This window comes from Podarcis muralis, chromosome 10 (assembly GCF_964188315.1).
Source record: "Podarcis muralis chromosome 10, rPodMur119.hap1.1, whole genome shotgun sequence".
In the NCBI taxonomy this organism is placed as follows: Eukaryota; Metazoa; Chordata; class Lepidosauria; order Squamata; family Lacertidae; genus Podarcis; species Podarcis muralis.
Window position 1 is genome coordinate 3287197 of NC_135664.1, and position 20705 is coordinate 3307901.

Genomic DNA, 20705 nt, shown 5'->3' on the forward strand with positions numbered 1-20705 from the left:
CATTGTTTACATTTCCCCATATTTGCATTCCGTTTCCTTTGCACTGAAAATAATGGGATGGAATAATGTAACAACAATATATGTACATTTTTATTTTATTATTTTATTTTATATTTCTAGTACCCCCCCACCATTTACAATATAAAAACACAAAAATATGCAACATAGTAACAAACAAAAAAACCCCAAACCCAGTTTAAAAGGCCATGGATTGTTTAATTGGCCAAAGGCTTGGGAGAAGAGGAACACTTTTGCCTGGCACCTAAAGGTGTATAGCAAAGGTGCCAGACAAGCCTCCCTGGGGAGAGCACCCCACAAATGGGAAGACCCGTTCTCAGGTTGCCACCCTGCGGACCTCATGCAGACGAGGCACATGAAGAAGGACCTCCGGTGATGATCTGGATTGGTTCATACGGGGAGAGGCAGTCCTTGAGGTGCTGCAGTCTCTGCTGTCGGGCCAGAATTGATGCTCTATATACTCTGGTGAGCAACCTGGCCACTGAATCCTGCACCAGCCGAAGTTTTGAACCATCTTCAAACGCAGCTCCACATATAGCGCAGTGCAGTAATCTAGTTACATTTTTTAAAATTTGTGTTTCTGATACATTTCAACTAATCTAGTTACATTGAGTTACGTGAATGGATAAGTTACTTAATTTCACCACAGTGGACAGCGGGATGAACAATTTTTCATGGAAGACGAACTGCAGCAAAACAGAATCCGAATCATAGAATTGCAGAGTTGGAAGGGACCCCAAGGGCCACCTAGTCCAATGCAGGAATCTCGGCTAAAGAATCCCTGGCCGATGGCCGTCCAAGCTCTGCTTAGAAACCTCCAGGGAAGGGGAGTCCACCGCCTCTGGTGGGAATCTGCTCCACTCTTGAACGGCTCTTCCTGTCTGAAAGTTCTTCCTGATGTTCAGTCGGAATCTCCTTTCCTGTAACCTGAATCCATTGGTTTGAAATGGAACTGCCTGTGGAATGAAAAATGAGGCCGTCTTGCAGCTCGTTTCACAAGGCAGAATATTATTTTTAGACACCATTATGTCTATAATCACCTTTAAAAGCTCTTTTATTTCCTTGTAGTTAGTTACTCCATAAAGCAAGGTCCAATTTTTCTGTAAGACATGGTTGTTGTTTTTAAAAAAATAATTATGTCAGTATGGCTCACATAGAGGAACTTTCCTGTGGATTTTGCCCCTGTCAGCTTAGAAGATGCTCTGTCTCACTTTGTCACAGGTTTACAGTATTCTTCTGAGCATTAGGGTTTCTGATTAAGCACCTCTCTCTCCCCTCTTTCTTTTTACTCGAGTGTAGTTACCACAAAGATGCTTGAAATATGAAGCTTAGGCTCCCCCCCCCAACCCCACAGAGGCCTCCCAACATCACTGCTCTAGATGAAATAGCATGTTATTATCACTTTTCTTAAATTCCTGCTGTTACAGAATAGCCAGTCATTTTGCCTGCACTGCTATTGAACAATTTTGCTATTCTCCTGAACAGTTATTTGCTAGCAAGTAAAGTAAAAGTGCCCTGCAGGGGAGCCTCCCCCTCATGCGCGGCCACAGAAGATACTCAGGAATCAGCAAAGCCATCTCTGCCTGCCAGGCTGTGGGAGAGAGGGATGCATCAATTCAGACCAAATCAGCATCTTTTCAGTTTCCAAGTATCCATTGCAACTGTGTTTGAAAACATATTTGGAAAGTTTGGATTCATTTGCTGGATCAGGCCAATGATCCGCCCAAGCCAGCATTTTGTCTCTGGCCCATTCAGCCCACGGTTGCTCCCTGCCCGTGCTGGTGGCAGGTGCCTGAGGTCTGTCCCAGCACTGATCTCTGAGATCCTTCTGCCTTCTGATTTAGAGACAGGCCGCTATAAACATAGAGGCTTCCTCCTTTTTTGCCACAGGTAATAGGGGGGAATCCCCGCTTTTGCAGGGGTTCTGCCCCTGCCCTGCCTCATTCTTCCCCATTCCACCCCAGTCCCCTTTCAGCGCATTAAGCACATGATTTGCACGTTAAGGAGATGCCTGCAGTCCTCTCTGGGCCTCCAGGCAGATTTGGGGGAGCCAACCAGTTCAGTTGCATGGGACATGGAGCCGGGGGGGGGGGGGTTTGCTGGAGATGCTGCAGCTATGATTTAGAAAGGAGTGTGAGAGGCATCAGGGTGCTGAATTTTGGTGTCACACAGGGTGCCACTGAAATTTGAGACCCCAAGATCTGCCACTCATGAATCTATTCCTCCCCTCCCCCCAGCAAACCCAATGCTAACTCAATCAGATCGTGGCCACCACCGCATTTTGTGGCAGTGAATTTCACAAATTCAGTTAGATACTGCATTGTACAATGCTTTCCTAGCCTTGAAGCTGCTGTTGATCAACTGTTTAGCACGACATGCATGTGTAAAGCGAATCAAGGCCTACAGCCATGATCGGCAACCTGTGAGCCTCCAGACCTTGTTGGGCTGCACCTCCCATCAGCTCTAAGCCGTGGCCATACTGGTGTCCAATGAATGGGGGGGGGGGCACAGGTTGCCTTGCCAGGACTAGAGGAATCCAGCTGGCTTTTGGGTGCTGCTGCAGAGCAGGATGTAAGTGAAGTCCTGGTCAAGTATTCAACTCCTTACATGTAAATAAGTGTGGGAGAGGAAGCAGGATTATGCTGGCCAGCCCTGCCCCCTTAAGGTTCATCACCTTTTTCATTCTTTACAGCCCCCCAAATTTGAGGCTCAAGGTCTGAAGCAGAGAGCCTTCTCTGCTATGGAGACTCTTCCCATGATCTAGGTGCCTACTTGTGTGAATGAGGAATTGTCCTATTCCAAGGGGATAGCATATCATGTGAGCCATGAGCTCACTCAGTAACCTTAGGAAAGGCTGTGTTGTCTCCACTCACACTCCTCCCACCCCACTCTGGAATAATAATGACTTAACAGTTTGGGTTTACTGGGTGGCAAAGGTAAAAAGGGTTGCAGGTCGTGCTGTGGTCTAAACCACTGAGCCTCTTGGGCTTGCTGATCAGAAGGTCAGCAGTTTGAATCCACACGATGGGTGAGCTCCCATTGCTCTGTTTGAGCTCCTGGCAACCTAGCAGTTTAAAACCATACCAGTGCAAGTAGATAAATAAATACTGCCGTAGTGGGAAGGTAAAAGGGCATTTCCATGTTCTCTGACTTCTGTCATGGTTGTCCGTTGTGCCAGAAATGATTTAGTCATGCTGGCCACTTGATGTAGAAAGCTGTCTGTGGACAAATGCCAGCTCCCTCAGCCTGAAAACATAGATGAGAACCGCAACCCCATAGTCGCCTTTGACTGGACTTCACTGTCCAGGGGTCCTTTACCTGTTTATCTTACCTTACTGGCTGGCACAAGGATTACTGAGATGCATGTGAGGGGTTTTTGAAAACATTCAAAGTGTTACAAAAATATTGCTTCTGTTATTGGCTGACAGCAAATTAACTCAATATCTGAAAGCTCCCATTTTTTAAATCAATAGATTCAGAATGATCAGTGCCAAGAGATGGACTCCACAAGCGATAAATGGATGAAGCTGACAGATAATGGCGAATGGGGCTCCCATTCTGTGAGTATAATGTTTCATGGCTTGGTGAATAGAATCATAGAATCATAGAATTGTAGACTTGGAAGGGACCCCAGGTGTCATCTAGTCCAACCCCCTGCAATGCAGGGATCTCAGCTGAAGTATCCATGACAGATGGCCACCCAACCTCTGCTTAAAAACCTCCAAGGAAGGAGAGCCCACCACCTCCCAAGGGAAACTGTTCCACTCCTTTCTTGTAACTTGAAGCTACAGTGGTACCTTGGTTTACGAACTTAATCTGTGCTGGAAGTCCGTTCTTAAACCAAAGTGTTCTTAAACCAAGGCCTGCTTTCCTATAGCAGCGGGGGACTCAATTTACAAATGGAACACACTCAACAGGAAGCGAAATGTTCAACAGGAAGCGAAAAGTTCACAAACCAAAACACCTACTTCCAGGTTTGCAGCATTCTTAATCCAAGTTGTTCATAAACTAAGCTGTTCTTAAACCAAAGTACCACTGTATTGGTTTCTGTCCCATCCTCCATCTTCCATGTGACAGACTTGAGATATTTGAAGGTAGCTATCATATTTCTTCTCAGTCGCCTCTTTTCCTAGCTAAACATACCCAGCTCCTTCAACCTTTCCTCATAAGACTTTCCCAATCCTTGATCATCCTGGTCACCCTCCTCTGCACGTGAGTATCAACCTCTTTCTTAAATTGTGGTGCCCAGAATTGGACACAGTATTCCAGGTGTGGTCTGACCAAGGCAGAATAGAATGGGCCTCTGACATTCCTTGATCTGGACATTAGACTTCTGTGGATGCAGCCTAGAATAGATATAGTGGAAACCTGATCATCTCGTGATTGGATGTCTTTTTCACTCTGTAGTTCTCTGAACCCCATCAAGGAACTGACTGATTTCCTATCAGCAACCCATACCCTCAAAATCTTATTTCCTACATGCAGTGGTGTAGCATGGGGGGTGCCAGGGGTGCCAGCCGCACCGGGCGCAACATCTGGGGGGGGGGCGTGAGTCCAGAGGGAAGGGACAAGTTCCTTCCTCCACCGGGCTCCCCGCCGCCACCGCCAGCCTTGCGCCCTAGCGCGCGCGCCCCCCCCCGCCGCCGCTGCTGCTGCGGCTGCGCTCCACTCACTGCTCGCAGGAGGAGCAGCCGCTGCAGCAGCGCCGAGGCCACCACCGACGCCTGGCCGGGCACGGGCAGCCTCCGCACCCCGACGCCAACGCCATCCCCTCGGCCCAGCCACAGGCGGCGGCTGCTTCTGCCGACTGGGAGGGAGGAGAGCTCCGAGGGGCCTCGCCGCGCCCTGCACTCCTCAAAACTCAAAAAAAAAGAGGAGGCGGGCGGGCGAGGGTCTCCCGGCAGAAGGGGGCGCCGCTGGCTCCGGCTCTCAGCGCAAGTCTCAGCCGCGGGGGGGGGGGGGGGCGGCGAGGACGGAGTGCGGCTGGAAGCCCCCGGACCCGGCCGGGAGGAGGAGAGGCGCTCGCCAAGCCCGGATCTGGAGCTCCTCGGAGCGCGGGCTCCACTTACAGCCCAAGGAGAGGAGGGGGCGGGGAGGCGCCCAAGGGGAGGGGGCTTCGGCTGCCTCGGCCCGCGGGGGCTCCGCAAATAATAAATTTAATAAATTCCTGCTGAGCCTTTGGGGGGGGGGTCCTTGGCTCCTTCGCTCGCCCCCAGCCCCAGTGGCGTAGCGTGGGGGGTGCAGGGGGGGCCGGCTGCAACATCTGGGGGGGCACGCTCGCACTTTAGTGCTAAAATCCACGGGTTAGGGGGCGCAAATTACTTGCCTTGCCCCGGGTGCTGACAACCCACGCTACGCCACTGCCTACATGCCCCTACATGCTGTGGCGCTGTGGGGCCTGGCTGCTTTCCCTGCAGAAGCAGGATTCAACTTCCCCTCCCTCCCATCAGCTGATGTGTGGGCAGTTCAATCCTGCTTGGTTTTGGTGCAAAAGAGTTCCATGCTGAAAACTCTCTTGCACATCCACAACCTGCAGGAAGCAGGATTGAAACCCCCCCCCTCACAAGCCAATGACAAGGGAGATAAGTTCTGCCTGATAAGTATCTTTATCCTACCCTCACAAGCCAACTTTGACAGGTGGGTGGGATAACCTGATGTCTATCCCCTGTAGGCTGGCAGGGAGATAGAGACAAAACCGTTCCTCCACTTGCTTCATGTGGCTGCATCACTCAAAATTTCAAAGGGTTCACTGTAAAGATAAAAAGTTCAAATTTTTGAGACTGAATGAAGGATCATTCTCAGAACCACACAGAAAAAGAATCACCTTGTGTGAGCTGTGTGTAGGCCTGAGGCAGAGTTTCTCCTTTTATTTGCATGCAGATACCTTATCTCACATTTTTATTCCATGTCAAACCCATGAGCTGAGTAAACAGGGCAAGGCTTCATTTCTCTTTTCTGGGTGAGGGGAGAAAACGAAACCTCTGTATGTGTTTTAAGCAGACCTGTCAGTATGTTTGACTGAATTGTTTGCTCTCTAGGTCCTTTAAACTAGTTCAACAAAACTGGGGTGTGGTTTCTCAAAGATTCTTGTGCCTCCTTGTCTCTTTTAGCTCCAAGGCAAAAAGTACTCTGTTTTCAAGTACCCTGTTTTACTTCTTGGAATTTGCAGCAACAGTGGGGTGTGGTTGTTTTTTCATTTACTCCTTGGTAGTTGCAAAGTCCGAAGCAGCAACCGGTGTGCGTGAGGATTCTCCCAGGGGTAGCTTGGCTTTGTGCAGTGATGTCAAGCTTATGCAAGCCTTTCTGCGTCGACTTTTTCCATTCAAGGAATGCTCACCTATGTGCTTGGACACATGCACAGATCATGTAAAATGCTGGTTGGCGGGGGCAGCCCGTCTCGTCTTGCCGCCTTGGGTGACGTGCCTTAGTGCTGCTCCCGCTGCTGCCACCCTTCTGCTAAAGCCTCGCTTTATGGGGTTCTACAGCAGCTTCTCCTGAGATCCTGTGGCGTTCTTGTGAGATCTTGCCGGAAGCCTCTGTCGCCACTTCTCACTTCTCTGGCAGTGGTGGCAGGAGCAGGTTTTCCACTTCTCAAGGTGGCTGCCTCGGCCCAGGGCAGCTGCACATGGGAGGGGAAAACTGGGAGCAGTGACCAAGCAGTGAGGAAGCATCATGGAAACTTGTCTGCAAATTCCTGTTCTCATTGGAGAGACACCACATAGCTTTCCAGGGAACCCCAAAGTTCCCTGGAGCACAGTTTGAAGTCACTGCTCTTGCCTAACATCCTGGAGTAACTATGACACCAAATGAGGCCAATGACGAAGAGACCCCATTTGGTAAAGCAGAGTGGACTTTGGGCTGATGAACATGAGCAGCAAAATGACACTGAGAGTCCTTCCTGGACTGTTCTACTCCCCTCTGCAGATGGGGAGTTGCATTTGGAATACCTCCCTGTCTTAATAACATCCCTTCCTGAATGTAAAAAGCTAGTATTTTGGGGAAACACGTTAGATCCTTTATCCCTGGTAGGAGACATTTCTAAATCAAGGGGATTGGGGATAGAGGGATAGCCTTGGAGGAGAAACACCTGGGTTGAGGACGGTGGTCACCAGGGAAGTCTCTCAGCTTCACCCACATCAAAGAGCTGTGAGGAAAAGATGAGATAAAGCGACATCACAATCACCATATCTATCTATCTATCATCTATCTACCTACCTATCTATCTATCTATCATCTATCTATCTAGCATCTATATCTATCTATCATCTATCTATATCTATCTATCTATCTATCTATCTATCTATCTATCTATCTATCTATCATCTATCTATCTATCTATCATCTATCATCATCTATCTATCTATATCATCTATCTATCTATCTATCTATCTATCTATCTATCTATCTATCATCTATCTATCATCTATCTATCTATCTATCTATCTATCTATCTATCTATCTATCTATCATCTATCTATCTATCTATCATCTATCTATCTATCTATCTATCATCTATATCTATCTATCTCTATCTCTATCACATCTATCTATCTATCTATCTATCTATCTATCTATCTATCTATCATCTATCTATCTATCATCTATCTCTATCTATCTATATCTATCTATCATCTATCTATCTATCTATCTATCTATCTATCATCATTATCTATCTATCTATCATCTATCTATCATCTATCTATCTATCTATCATCTATCATCTATCATCTATCATCTATCTATCTATCATCTATCATCTATCTATCTATCTATCTATCTATCATCTATCTATCTATCTATATCATCTATCTATCATCTATCTATCTATCTATCTATCTATCTATCTATCTATCATCTATCTATCACCTATCTATCTATCATCTATCTATCTATCTATCTATCTAATCTATCTATCATCTATCTATCTATCTATCTATCATCTATGATCATCTATCATCTATCATCTATCTATCTATCTATCATCTATCTATCTATCTATCATCTATCATCTATCTATCTCTATCTATCTATCTATCTATCTATCTATCTATCTATCATCTATCTATCTATCTATCTATCTCATCTATCACCATCATCTACCTACCTACCTACCTACCTACCTACCTATCATCTATCTATATCTATCTATCTATCTATCTATCTATCTATCTATCTATCTATCTATCTATATCTATCTATCTCTATCTATCTATCTATCTATATCTATCTATCTATCTATCTATCTATCTATCTATCTATCTATCTATATCTATCATCTATCTATCTATCTATCTATCTATCTATCTATCTATCTATCTATCATCTATCAATCATCTATCTATCATCTATCTATCTATCTCTACCTATCATCTATCCCCCGCAGGCCTGAATAAAAATAAGATATGCAACTTTTTTATTTGCCATTTGAAGTGAAATAATTCAGGAAGGCCTTGCTCGGTGCCTTTCTGATAGTTTAGTTCCTCTCTTAATATCTGTTCTAGGGAGTGCTGGGTCAGACCATTGTGTGCTCAGGGGCAGCTCCCGACTGTGAGTCTACCCATACCCTTGTACGCACAAGTCTATATCATGTTCATATCAGGGTGAGGTTTGAATGACCTTTTCGTGTGTGTTTTTGTGTTTTTCTCTTCTCAGGTAACGTTGAAATCTGGCACTAATGTATTATACTGGAGAACAACAGGAATCCTTATGAGTTCTCAGGTGGTGAAGCCTGTCCTCCTGAAAAACATCACCATTGAAGGTACAAAGCAGGAGTTGGCAACCTTTTCTCTCTATCGAGGGCCACATGCCCCAGGAACAAACTGCCAGGGGCCGCCTGCTGATGGTGGGCAGAGCCAGAGACACAGTGTTCTGGATCTACTAATCCAGAAAAAAGGCTTTATCACACAAATATTCACCATGGCTGCCACATATTACAATTCCCAATTCTATGCAAGTCTACTCAGAAGGAAACTCCACTGGGTTTGGTGGGATTACTCTCAAACGTACAAAGGGGATGGGTTTAGTAAAACATGTCAAGAACCAGTGCCCTAAGACTCGGGACACCCCATCTTGTTCCTTCAGCAGAGTAGCAGAACTTTGGCAACGCTTGAATTCCAAAAAGACACAGAGAGCAGGAAATGTCTTTAGTAGAGATTTACTAAGGCATAAAGTTGGTTGCTAACTCCCTAGCAAGGCAAAACTTAGATCATTTAGAGCAGATCCAGTTCCCAGCAGTAAAAAACTAACAAAACAAATATAAATGCAAAAACAAAATAGCAGTAGGAGAAAGAGAGAGAAAGAGAATAACAGATTCCCCTGGGCAGACAGTGTGTCTCTGGAGCGAAAGGCCTTGAAGTTTAGAGATAGCCCAGCAGGAAAATAACATCTGTGCTTTCTCTGCCTCTGAGAAGACCTGAGAACCTTTAAAACACTAGAATGTCCCAGAATGTTTCTGGGGGCCTATGTACTTCACAAAACTTATTCCCTGACAAAACATCCATACAATATGCTGCTCTGAAAAGCAAGTGAACAGCACAGTAATCCCTTTCTGATATAAATGTCACCCACCCCTAGCAGAAGCTTATGGATTTCTTCTTAGACAACTGGGGAGGGGGGATTTGAGCAGCGTACACACTAATCTATTCACAGCACAAAAACTGTATTTCCCCCCAGTCTGGAATGATTCATGTTCATGCTCAATGTGCTGCTTTAAATCTAGATTGATTCTAGATCCTTCTAGATCCACCAGGGTGGGTGTGGTTACTTCACCAGTGTGTGAACTCCCTGCCCCTCCCAGTACATTATCTACATTTCTCCCATGCCCCATTCACTGAAGAAGGAAGTACCTGTTGCTCTCTTGCCATTTGTCCACCCCAAGCAAACTAATCTTAACTACCGTATTTTTCGCTCTATAACACGCACCTGACCATAACACGCACATCGTTTTTAGAGGAGGAAAACAAGGGAAAAAACATTCTGAATGAAACAGTGGATGTATCATTTTTGTGCTTCATGCTGTGGCCACAGACATGTGATCTGATGGTGAATTTGGGGTGACCCAATGCAAAAATCCTGAGAATTCCTGTGGATCCATGCTTTGTAACCACGTTTTTGCACCATTGCAGCCCCAGGCAACAGTGGGTGCGTGATTTTTTTGGTGCAGGCTGTAGCCATGGACATGCTATGTGATCTGATGGTGAATTTGGGGTGACCCAATGCAAAGATCCTGAGAATCCCTGTGGATCCATGCTTTGTAACCACATTTTTGCACCATTGCAGCCCCAGGCAACAGTGGGTGCGTGATTTTTTTGGTGCAGGCTGTAGCCATGGACATGCTATGTGATCTGATGGTGAATTTGGGGTGACCCAATGCAAAGATCCTGAGGATCCATGTGGATCCATGCTTTTTAACCACGTTTTTGCACCATTGCAGCCCCAGGCAACAGTGGGTGCGTGATTTTTTTGGTGCAGGCTGTAGCCATGGACATGCTATGTGATCTGATGGTGAATTTGGGGTGACCCAATGCAAAGATCCTGAGGATCCATGTTGATCTATGCTTTGTAACCACATTTTAAGTGGGGAGCGAAGGAAAAACAAAGAAGGGACATGAGAGGGGTGTGCAGAGAAGCAGCTGGCTAAGAATGCTGGAGAGGGATTTGGGGTGGGAGGAAAGAAAGGCAAAAGTCCCCCCCCCCAAGCCAGCCATCTCTCCCTCTCTCTCTCTCTCTCTCTCTCTCCCTCCCTCCCTCCCCCCCTCTCTCTCCCTCCCCCCCCTCTCTCCCTCTCCCTCCCCCCCTCTCCCTCTCCCTCCCCCACTCTCTCTCCCTCTCCCCCAGCAGCACCGGAGCACAGAGAGGAATTAGAAAGAACTACACTCTGCTTGCCTGGAGGGGAGGGGCTTCCCCTGCTCTTTGTTCCGTTTCAGCAACCACAGCAACGAAACAGAGGAGGGTGGGCAGTAAGACCCTGAGGCAGAATGCAAGAAAGCTGCCACTTCCTCTTTTCAGGTTTCCCTTCTCCGTGACTCGCGGTTTGACTTTTGCTTGATTTTTTGGCTCCAGGGACCACACATTCGCTCTATAACACGCACAGACATTTCCCCTTCCTTTTTAGGAGAAAAAATCTGCGTGTTATAGAGCGAAAAATACGGTAACAAGCACCACCACCACCACTAAGTGGCAGGGCAAACCATCAATGAGAAAGTGAGGTTTTTAATTTAAAGGGAAAAACTAAAGGAAGGTCATGCTGCATACTTTGTGTATCACTTTCCTTTCCACAACAAGCTTCTTTAGGTTGGGAGAACAGATACAGCAAATTTGTCTTGTTTTGTGTTACTCCTCTTTCTCACCGCGATCTGTACTGGACTTTAGTTTAGACAATATGCTTTTGGAATGCCTCAGTTACAGGACGACTGCTGACCTCTGTTGGGGATAACTAGATTTGCAGTGATACCAATATACGTACCGTATACCTAGAAGATTTGCATTTAGGATTTACAGGAGCATGGGAGTACTCCTGGAAATGGAAATATCACTTTGAGATATTGTCATCAGAAGCAATTCATAAATGGAACAAAATAAATGAAAATGAAATTCTTATGCCACACCTTTCTCGGCTTCCATGCGGGCACACGTTCCTTGTCTTGTGGCAAGTGGCTTTGGAACAGAGATTCCACTATAGTTTGGGATATATTTAGGAACACGCATCCTAGAGCAACACATTCCAGAGGTGTGATAAAGTCAGTCATTGACAATTAGGGGTGAATGAATAAGTTTTTTTTGGGTTTTTTAAACAGACTTCATGTTACGTTTGCATGTCTTCTTTCTGCAAATAGTACACATATTGAAACATTTTTATTTCAAAATATGTATTTTGTGATATATTTTATCTGAAAACATGCATTTCTAGATGCATTTTGTTGTGTTTTTTTGAGCCAAGTAGTGTATCACAAAATTTTTAAGAAGTGTGAAGATAAGAATGCAGTGTTTGGATACTTCTTTCCTTAAGTCATGCTGAGCCTAATGAATTGGGTCTAATGCTGTTGCCTTTGCTTCTATACTTGCTGAATTGCATTTGCTTTTTAGGAGTGGCCTATACATCCGAATGCTTTCCCTGCAAACCTGGCACATTCAGCAACACACCTGGCTCTTCCACTTGCCAGCTCTGTCCTAGGAATACATACTCGGAAAAGGGGGCCAAGGAATGCACCAAGTGCCAGGAAGAAACACATTATGCAGGTATCGTGGAGAGATCTGAAAGGCTGGGTCCAGTTCAAATTAACCGTAAACTGTCATGTCAGAATAGGATTTTGTAGCCATGTCTACAATTCTGATTTGTGGTTATTTTTGTCCCCTCCAGCCCCAAAATGTTGTATGAGAATGTCCCGTGATACGTCTAGCTGAGGAGGTTGTGGAAAGGGCTGCTTCATAGATGAAGTGGTGTCGAGAGATTCTAAAGAGAATTTGCCCTTAAATCTAAGATAGCAAAGACATGTTGAGGACTGCAAATTGTTTTCCTAGAGAGGGTCTCCTTGAAAAGGATTGGATGATTGGTTCAAAAATGCTGGACTTTGCTGTCTCCTCCAAATGGCGTGGCACCTCTCTGTGCATGCTGTTTGGGGAATACAGATCTCTCTTGTCTCTCAATAGAATATACAATGGGGAGGGCTGTGGGTCAGGGGCAGAGCATCTGGCTTGCATTCAGAAAGTCCCAGGCTCATGTGAACAGGATCTCAGGGTCCGAATAGACCACAAGCGTAACATGAGTCAACAGTGTGATGCAGCAGCAGCAGCAGCAGCAAACAAATGAATGAACAAACCCAAATGCTGTTCTAGGGTGCATCAACAGAAGTAGAAATCAAGGGAAGTAACAGTTTCACTCTATTCTGCTTTGGTCAGAAGTGGAGTCATAGAATCATAGAAGTGTAGACTTGGAAGGGACCCTAAGGGTCATCAAGACTTGGAAGGGACCCTAAGGGTCATCAAGTCCAAGCCATTGCAATGCAGGAATCTCAGCTGAAGCATCCATGACAGACACCATCCAACCTCTGCTTAAAAACCTCCAAGGAGGGAGAGTCCACAGCCCCCCCAAGGGAGACTGTTCCACTGTTAGCAACCCTTACTTTCAGAAGCCCTGTGTCCAGTTCTGGGCACCGCAATTTAAGAAGGATATCAACAAGCTGTAACATGTGCAGAGGAGGGCAACCGAGATGATCAAGGGCCTGGAATCCCAGGGACTGGTTGAGGCAATTTTGTATGTTTAGCATGGTAAAGAGGAGATTGAGAAGAGAAATGAACCCAGACCAATGGCTTCAAGTTGCAAGAAAGGAGATTCCAAATCAACATCTGGAAGAACTTTCTGACAGCAAGAGCTGCTCAACAGTGGAACAGTCTCCCTCGGGGAGCTGTGGACTCTCCTTACTTGGAGGTATCTATGCAGAGGTTGGGTGTCCCTCTGTCATGGATGCTTCAGCTGATATTCCTTCATTGCAGGGGGTTGGACTAGATGACCCTTGGAGTCACTTCTACAATTCTATGATTCTGTGCAAAGTATATTTTGGGTTCTGTGTTTATAAGTATCTGTTCTGCTTTCAGAGGAAGGATCAAGCCAATGCATTGAACGTCCTCCTTGCTCAAAGAAAGACTTTTTCCAAATCCACACACCATGTGACCGAGATGGGAAAGTGAGTAGCAGACCCTCCCAAAGCATTTCCACGGGAGTCTTCCACAGTGTGGACTGAAGTGTTGGTTGTCCTCATGGTTTGCACCCAAGACAGGGCGGCCAAGATGGTACCCTCCAGGTGTTGTTGGACTGCAACTCCCCCCATTTCAGGCCAAGGGCCAGGCTGACTGGAGCTGAGAGGAGTTGGAACTGGCCCCCTTGACCTAAGTTTGATCCTTGGCTTAGGGAAACTTGAGATATTAATTGTAGTGGAAATATCAGTCTATTTGTTGGCCGGCTGCTCATAAGATAAGCATTTGCAATGTTCTTGGCAAGACTGTGGGAGTTTTTGTAAGTTAATCATCTATTTAAGTTCATAGAATTTATGAAACATGTTTTAGGTCATATGATATTGTGCTCTGTGACCTCTTCAACAACCTTGTGAATTAAGAGCATTTACTATCGAACCTTGAGGTAACCCGCTGTAATTGCAGATCACTGTGTAATTGAGCTGTGATATCCAAATCCCTCCCCAAGGCTCTCTTATTTTGATTAGACTCACAATCCTTCTGCTTTCTCTTCCTGACCTTTTCACTCAAGCAAGAGGGAAATTATCCCTCTGAAATATAGAATGACTACATAGAAGAAAGCTTTCTACTCTTATGTCAGAGAAAGGGACTCATGTAGATACGAATGTTAGAAGAATAATTGGTTATTGTGCACAAGTTCTTTTGACACATAGCTGTTTAAGTGCCTAGACTCTCTATGTGGTTCTGTCTTTTCACTCCATTTTTTTCTTTTACAAGCCTCCTTGCAAATGCTTTTCTTCCTTGCTGTGTTCACATTTATTACATTTGTCCAGGTGTGTGATCTCACTTGAGCTACTGAAATAAATGGAAAACATTCAGTGGATTTCAGATTGGACTGTGTAAGATCACAGGAAATTCTGTTAAACTGGCTACCCACAAATAATGGTTGAATAAGTGACAGGACTGGGTAGTAATTTGCAGAGGCCTTAAGAATATGCAGGAAATGATACTGGATCCTGTCCCATGACTAGGCAGTGTGAGACGGCCGACCTCACAAGGCAGAACGGGTTATCATTAAAGGGCAGCAAAATGATCCATCCACCCAGCCGTGGATCTTTCCACCATGTAAAATGCAAGCACTTGCAATACATTTGTTATTTGTTATTATCCTGCTGTCTCTCCCTATTCAGTCATTTCTCCCTTGCATGGGGCTTCTTCACACATTACACTGAACAAGCTGTCTCTACACACATACAAGTATTTGTGTGAAAGCATGTCCACTTGTTGATTTGTATGGCTCAGCTGTTGTGCTTACAGGGGCACAGACTGTATACCTGTTGAACATAATGTGTGAACACCTTTATAACAGTCACATAAAGGGGGAAGCTGTTCATGCATTGCTGGTGTGTGTGCAGAAGGGAAGGCTACTGAACATGTGTTGTATCATCATCATCATCATCATCATCATCTTATTACTATATTATACACTGCTGACTTGCTAAATGGACTTTTAAGCAGTTTGCAGGTATAAAACCAATTACAAAATACTGTTGGCATCCCTCTGTCTTGAGAGACAATGGAGTATGCCTCTGGAGGTGAAGTCAAACTGCTGTGTTAGCAGCACTGAAGTGACCTCTCCCGGGCATAAGCCGGGGCAGCTTGTCTGGAGGTCCTGGGCTGCCCAGATGACAAGACCCCCCTCTCGGCCTCGCTGATGTGGTCCAAAGGAAAGCAGAGCAAGGTGTTTGGCACCAGCTTGGCTGCAGGAGTTGCAGGGGAAAGGCGTTCAAGGCGCCATCCAATCATCTTAAGGACTCCAGATTGCTGTAAGGTTTACTCCTTAGCCTTTTCTCCCCCTGAAGATGTCTCATAAAGCAGTGGAGGTTTAGGATCAGCATTTCCTCCTCCTAGGTGGGCCACCTTTGCAGGTGGATGAGTCCCCCCCCCCCACCTCACTTCCCTCTACTGCATGTGCAGAAACCACCTTCCTGACTGTTGGACCCACTCTTGGTCTCGGCTGCTCAATCCGCCAGAGCAATTACAAAATATGAGCATAAATAAAACAATCCGACCCAAACATTAAATCAAACACGCACAGTTGACCTGTGCAATGGAACAAGCCCATTAAAACAGTTAATTATGATGTGTAAGCTCTCTCTGCAATCTGAAACCCTGGTTTCATAGAGCTCCAGTTCACAGGGAGAGTCTGTGGGTGTTCTGCAGGAATGCCGCCAATAAGAGGACGACAGGGTAGGCCTGGGAGGGGATGGATGGGGAAAAGGTCAACGAGAAGGGACCACTTTGCAAAGTTGTTACAGTAATTGTGTGACTGTCTGATAGGAACTTCTCTTTTGTCTAAGGGTTCATTGGCTTGCTAGCATTTGTTTTCTGCAGGGGAAAACTTTGGTCACATTCCTCCCTCCCCTCTCTGACTGTTTTCCTAAGAATTGTTCAGTCCTGTGAATAGCTGAGTAAAATATTCCTTATCTTAACTTCACATATTTTCTCTCTTTCTTTCAGACTCAGCTCATGTACAAATGGGTAGAGCCTAAGATCTGTAGGGAAGATCTTTCCGAAGCAGTGAAGCTGCCTCCTTCTGGAGAGAGGAAGGAGTGCCCCCCTTGCAACCCTGGTTTCTACAACAACCGCTCCTCTTTCTGCACTCCTTGCCCCCTGGGCATGTTTTCTGATGGAACTCGAGGTATGAGAACCTGAGCCCATTGAAAAGACCAGGTTGTATCCCACCCTGTTGCTCAACTGATGGTACACTTTTGCTGGTGGAATGGAGAGATCATTCCCCCTCCCACTTGCAGTCCACCCTCCCCACCAATAAATCTGCTCCAAAGGGTTCCCCAACCCTTTGGAACAGATATTTTTCTCGAGTGGGGGGAGAAGTGGAGGGGGAAATGCCAGAAAACTCTTTCTCTCCTTGTTCTGCTGACGGAAGCCTTGCTGTCAGCTTAGCAGGCCTGTTGGGTACAGCCCACTGTTGTGGCACTTGCTGGCCTGCCTGGCTTGGGAGAGAGAATTATTTCTATCCCACCTTTTGAAGATGATATAGAGGCACCATTGTCCTTGGCTTACGCACTCATTGCATGGTCATCTATGCTTCACAGGATCTTGCAGGATATTATCTCATTCTTTAAATCTGTAAGATCCATTTCACCAGACGCCATGAAAAGAAGGCTCAAACACCAAGGTCCGTGTTGCCTCTTTCAGCTTTATTACAAAAAACTAAACTCTTCTCTGCCTTCTGCCTTGGCTGACTTCCTCCATCACCAGGCAACTTGTCCACACACAGCCTCCTTTCTTTCTTTTTATTGTAGAACGGCTTTTGTTGGTGTGTTCACTTTTTACATACTGCAAGTCATAGGATACCCATTATTTATTTATTTTTGTTTCTTGCTTAATACAGTACAACTCTTTTTAAAGCTACCATACACGGGATAATTTATTTATTTCAGAATATTGTCCTACGTCCAAAGATCTCAGGGCAGCTTGTAGTGCTTAAAGCAACAATAGTGCATCAAATTAAATAAGCAGAGAGCAGGCAAAAACGTAAATTTAAAACAAACCTGACAATGGATTTATGCCCCATAAACATATTGTGGCTCGAGAATGTCAACAGGGTGCTGTACAGGCTGGTGCTTGGGGCACCAGTTCCCTGTGACACCATTCACTGTATCACTCAGTGCAAAAGAGTGTATCACTCTGCCCCAGCTGTAATAGGATGCTTCTTCAATGCCCTTCCAGTGCCACTTAGTCCTCCCCAATGTGTCTGCTTGGTTTTAACTTTCCTCCAGTCATGATGCCTTCTCAGTTAGGATGCCTCCTCCCCATATCAACATTTCTTATGTGGAGGAAGTCATCATCCTGAGGCGTACTCTGCCCTGATCTCCACAGTCCAGCATGGAGAACCACCCAAGAATGGCTAGTTCTATCTGATTCGTAACACATCTAATGAAATGTTTCATTCTGAAACTGGCTGATTTTCTGCATGTAGGCTCATCCTGTCCCATTTCTCCTTGTAGATTGTGAGGCCTGCCCTGCTGGTACAGAACCTGCTCTGGGCCTGGAATACAAATGGTGGAACGTGCTCCCTTTCAACATGAGGACTTCTTGCTTCAATGTTGGAAATTCAAAATGTGATGGGATGAATGGTGAGCGTGTCTGCCTTCATCACTAGCTTATTGTTCCTTTGGATGTTCTTAAGAGCTGATGTGAGGGTTAAGGGTTAAGGCATTAAATGCCTGTGGCATTTCTAAAAACAGATAGTCATACTGATCAACCTTTAAAAGGCTGTGGTAAAAATTGATGAGGTGAGATATGTTGGGCTCTTTGGAAAATCTCTGGATAAAAGCTAAATATCATTATTGTTGGTTTTCCCCCATGCTCATCAGCAGCATTTGTAAATTAGTACTTTTATTTGTTGGTTCAGTTTATCTTTGTCACTGAAGGAGGGTCCACCACTCCAGTAGGAACTATGGAAAAGAGGTATACATTCAGAAAATAATGCATGGTACCAACCAGGCAGGATTGTATCAGTCAGACTGCAAGTGTGTTTGTGGACTGTCACAAGAATAATGACTCCTCCATAAAAACTCTGTGTCCATGGAAAGGTAGCATATCAAGGGACAGCATTCCAGTATAGCATCTTCCCTGACTTGCTAGTTTTCTGCATAAATAGAGTTTTTTTTAATGGGGCAGGGGCAATGAAACACTGCAGGAGAGTCCAAGGAGGATTTTGCTTATATTGGCTCTGAGAAAGATCAACAACAGGCAAGATTACTTGTTTCTTTCAGATATTGTAATTAAGGTTTTGTTGAAGTGATGTGGGTTTATCCCATAAAATTACAGAAAGGAACGTTTGCCCACTGGTTAGATGGTTTGTTTGAAATTATGGATACCTGAGTCATTTTCCTACTGTGGCACAGATTTCTTTTCTTTGATTTTAAACATGTACCTTAGGCTGGAATAAAACAATCAGTTACATAGATTCCCTTAGACCTGAGCCAGCTTTGTTGCATCTAATTGCACTGAATTGGCCTAAATATATTGCATCTGTGTTTAACCAGTTGATGCATCTGGATATTCCCCCTCCCCGCTGTGATTTTTGTATACTTTTTAATAAACCAACGTGCAAGATTATATTTACGTGGGGTTTTTTCTTGTTCAGGCTGGGAAGTAGCTGGTGACCACATCCGAAGTGGGGCAGGAGGGACGGATAACGATTATCTCATTGTGAATCTTCACGTACCAGGATTTAAGTAAGGAATCATTAAATTTCAATGCTATTCCTCACCTTTCCCCTATCTTACGTTATATTCTATCTCAAATGGTTTGTGCTTAGACAACATGAGGAAGAAAGTTATAAATGGGGATTGAGGTCCTAAACGCCACGTGGAGCAGATCTGTGAAGACAAATGCAGTTTCTGCTGGAGACGTGTGTCGGTGGGGCAGAGTGGACACACAACTCATTAGTTCATTAGTGCGCACCCATTTACTTGAATGTGAGACCTCTGAGGGCATCCAGGGAACATGATCCAATGAGTCATCTTCTAACACGTTGCTTTCATTGACATTTTAAGTCGGGGAGCATTTAAGCCCACTCTCAACTTTGTACCACATCCACATGGGTATCTGCAGGGAAGACATGGGAGCATACCCCTGCCCCACACCTGCACTTGGATGATCTATAGTCCCCACATCCCCAGCTTTCATTTTGAAAATGAAAGTCTGTTTCCAGCATTTACAGAACCTGCAAGGTGAGGCAAAATGGACAGGAGCACTTTTGTGTGAGAAACTGGCTTGCGCCTTCGTTTGGGTGTTTCACTCTGGCAGGGACCTTTGGAAGGACCTTGTGATTGTGCCATTTCTTCTGTGTTGAACAGGCCTCCAACTTCCATAGCAGGGGCGACGGGGTCAGAACTTGGACGGATTGCATTCGTGTTTGAAACTGTCTGTTCGGCAGATTGTGTGCTATATTTCATGGTGGTAAGCAAGAACATGTTCAACATTTTGACTTGCCTTTATTTATTTAGATTTGCTGAATAGATTTATATCCACCTTTTTTACGAGGTGGGTCCCAATAACATATAAATTATTATTTTTTAATTTTTTAATGAGAAATTCACATTTTTATACACTTTATCCAGTTCAAACATTAAATTATGATAACATATAAATTAAGCAAATTCATCACAACATATGAAACTAGAAAACACTATAAACAGCCCCGAGCCCAGTAATTCCAGAAGTTTTTGTTCCTGGGCATATACCAAGGATGAGAAATCTCTTTCCTGTTTTTCCCACACCATTTCCAAGGGCTAATGACTTATAGGGCAGTTTAATCAAGCACAATCGTGTCATGTTACCAGGATTCTAGACTGCTACTAGTAGGTATGTGGAATAATGTAGGAAAAGAAGATGAAGGGAACTGAGTGAAAAGTTCCTGACAAGAGAGAATCTGGTATAAGTTCCCTTCCTTGTGGCCAAAGCAGTAGCAGAAACACCTACAATGATGAAAGTTGGCATGTCTGCTTTAGTAAATAGCCCAAGTTCTGCTAATTGATACTGTATGTTTACTTTATGTCCTTTGCTTCTAGGACATCAATAAAAAGAACACAAATGTAGTGGAATCGTGGAGCGGAACTAAGGAGAAGCAGTCGTATGCTCACATCATTTCCAAAAACGCTTCTTTTACATTTACATGGGCTTTCCAGAGAACAAATCAAGGCCAAGATGTAAGTAGCACAGGCATCTTAGTGGAAATGAACATATTTCATTAGGTTTCAGAAAACACTAATGCTGTGGAATAAAACTTTTTTTAGGCAGTTTTGGGAGGCTTGCCACATTCTAAGCCACCAGGGGAAGTTTGGGTGCAATGGGTATTGTGCCCCAACTTTGGGCTCCAGTCCTACGCTCTGCCAACCCGCATGTCCCTGTTATCCACAGACCCATTTCTACAGGTCAAGACTCTACAGAAGTATCTGAAGTCA

At 44.9% G+C, this 20705-nt stretch overlaps 1 protein-coding gene across 1 annotated transcript in view; it reads left to right on the plus strand.

The window, feature by feature from the left end:
* The window catches only part of ELAPOR2 (endosome-lysosome associated apoptosis and autophagy regulator family member 2), a 90116-nt gene that overhangs the window by 52871 nt on the left and 16540 nt on the right, over positions 1-20705 (plus strand). The window contains exons 5-13 of the mRNA XM_028747794.2: positions 3492-3578; positions 8671-8776; positions 12103-12255; positions 13612-13700; positions 16228-16408; positions 17739-17867; positions 18884-18974; positions 19599-19701; positions 20313-20450. Coding sequence (XP_028603627.2) covers positions 3492-3578; positions 8671-8776; positions 12103-12255; positions 13612-13700; positions 16228-16408; positions 17739-17867; positions 18884-18974; positions 19599-19701; positions 20313-20450 — 1077 coding nt within the window. The remainder of the gene's footprint in view (positions 1-3491; positions 3579-8670; positions 8777-12102; positions 12256-13611; positions 13701-16227; positions 16409-17738; positions 17868-18883; positions 18975-19598; positions 19702-20312; positions 20451-20705) is intronic.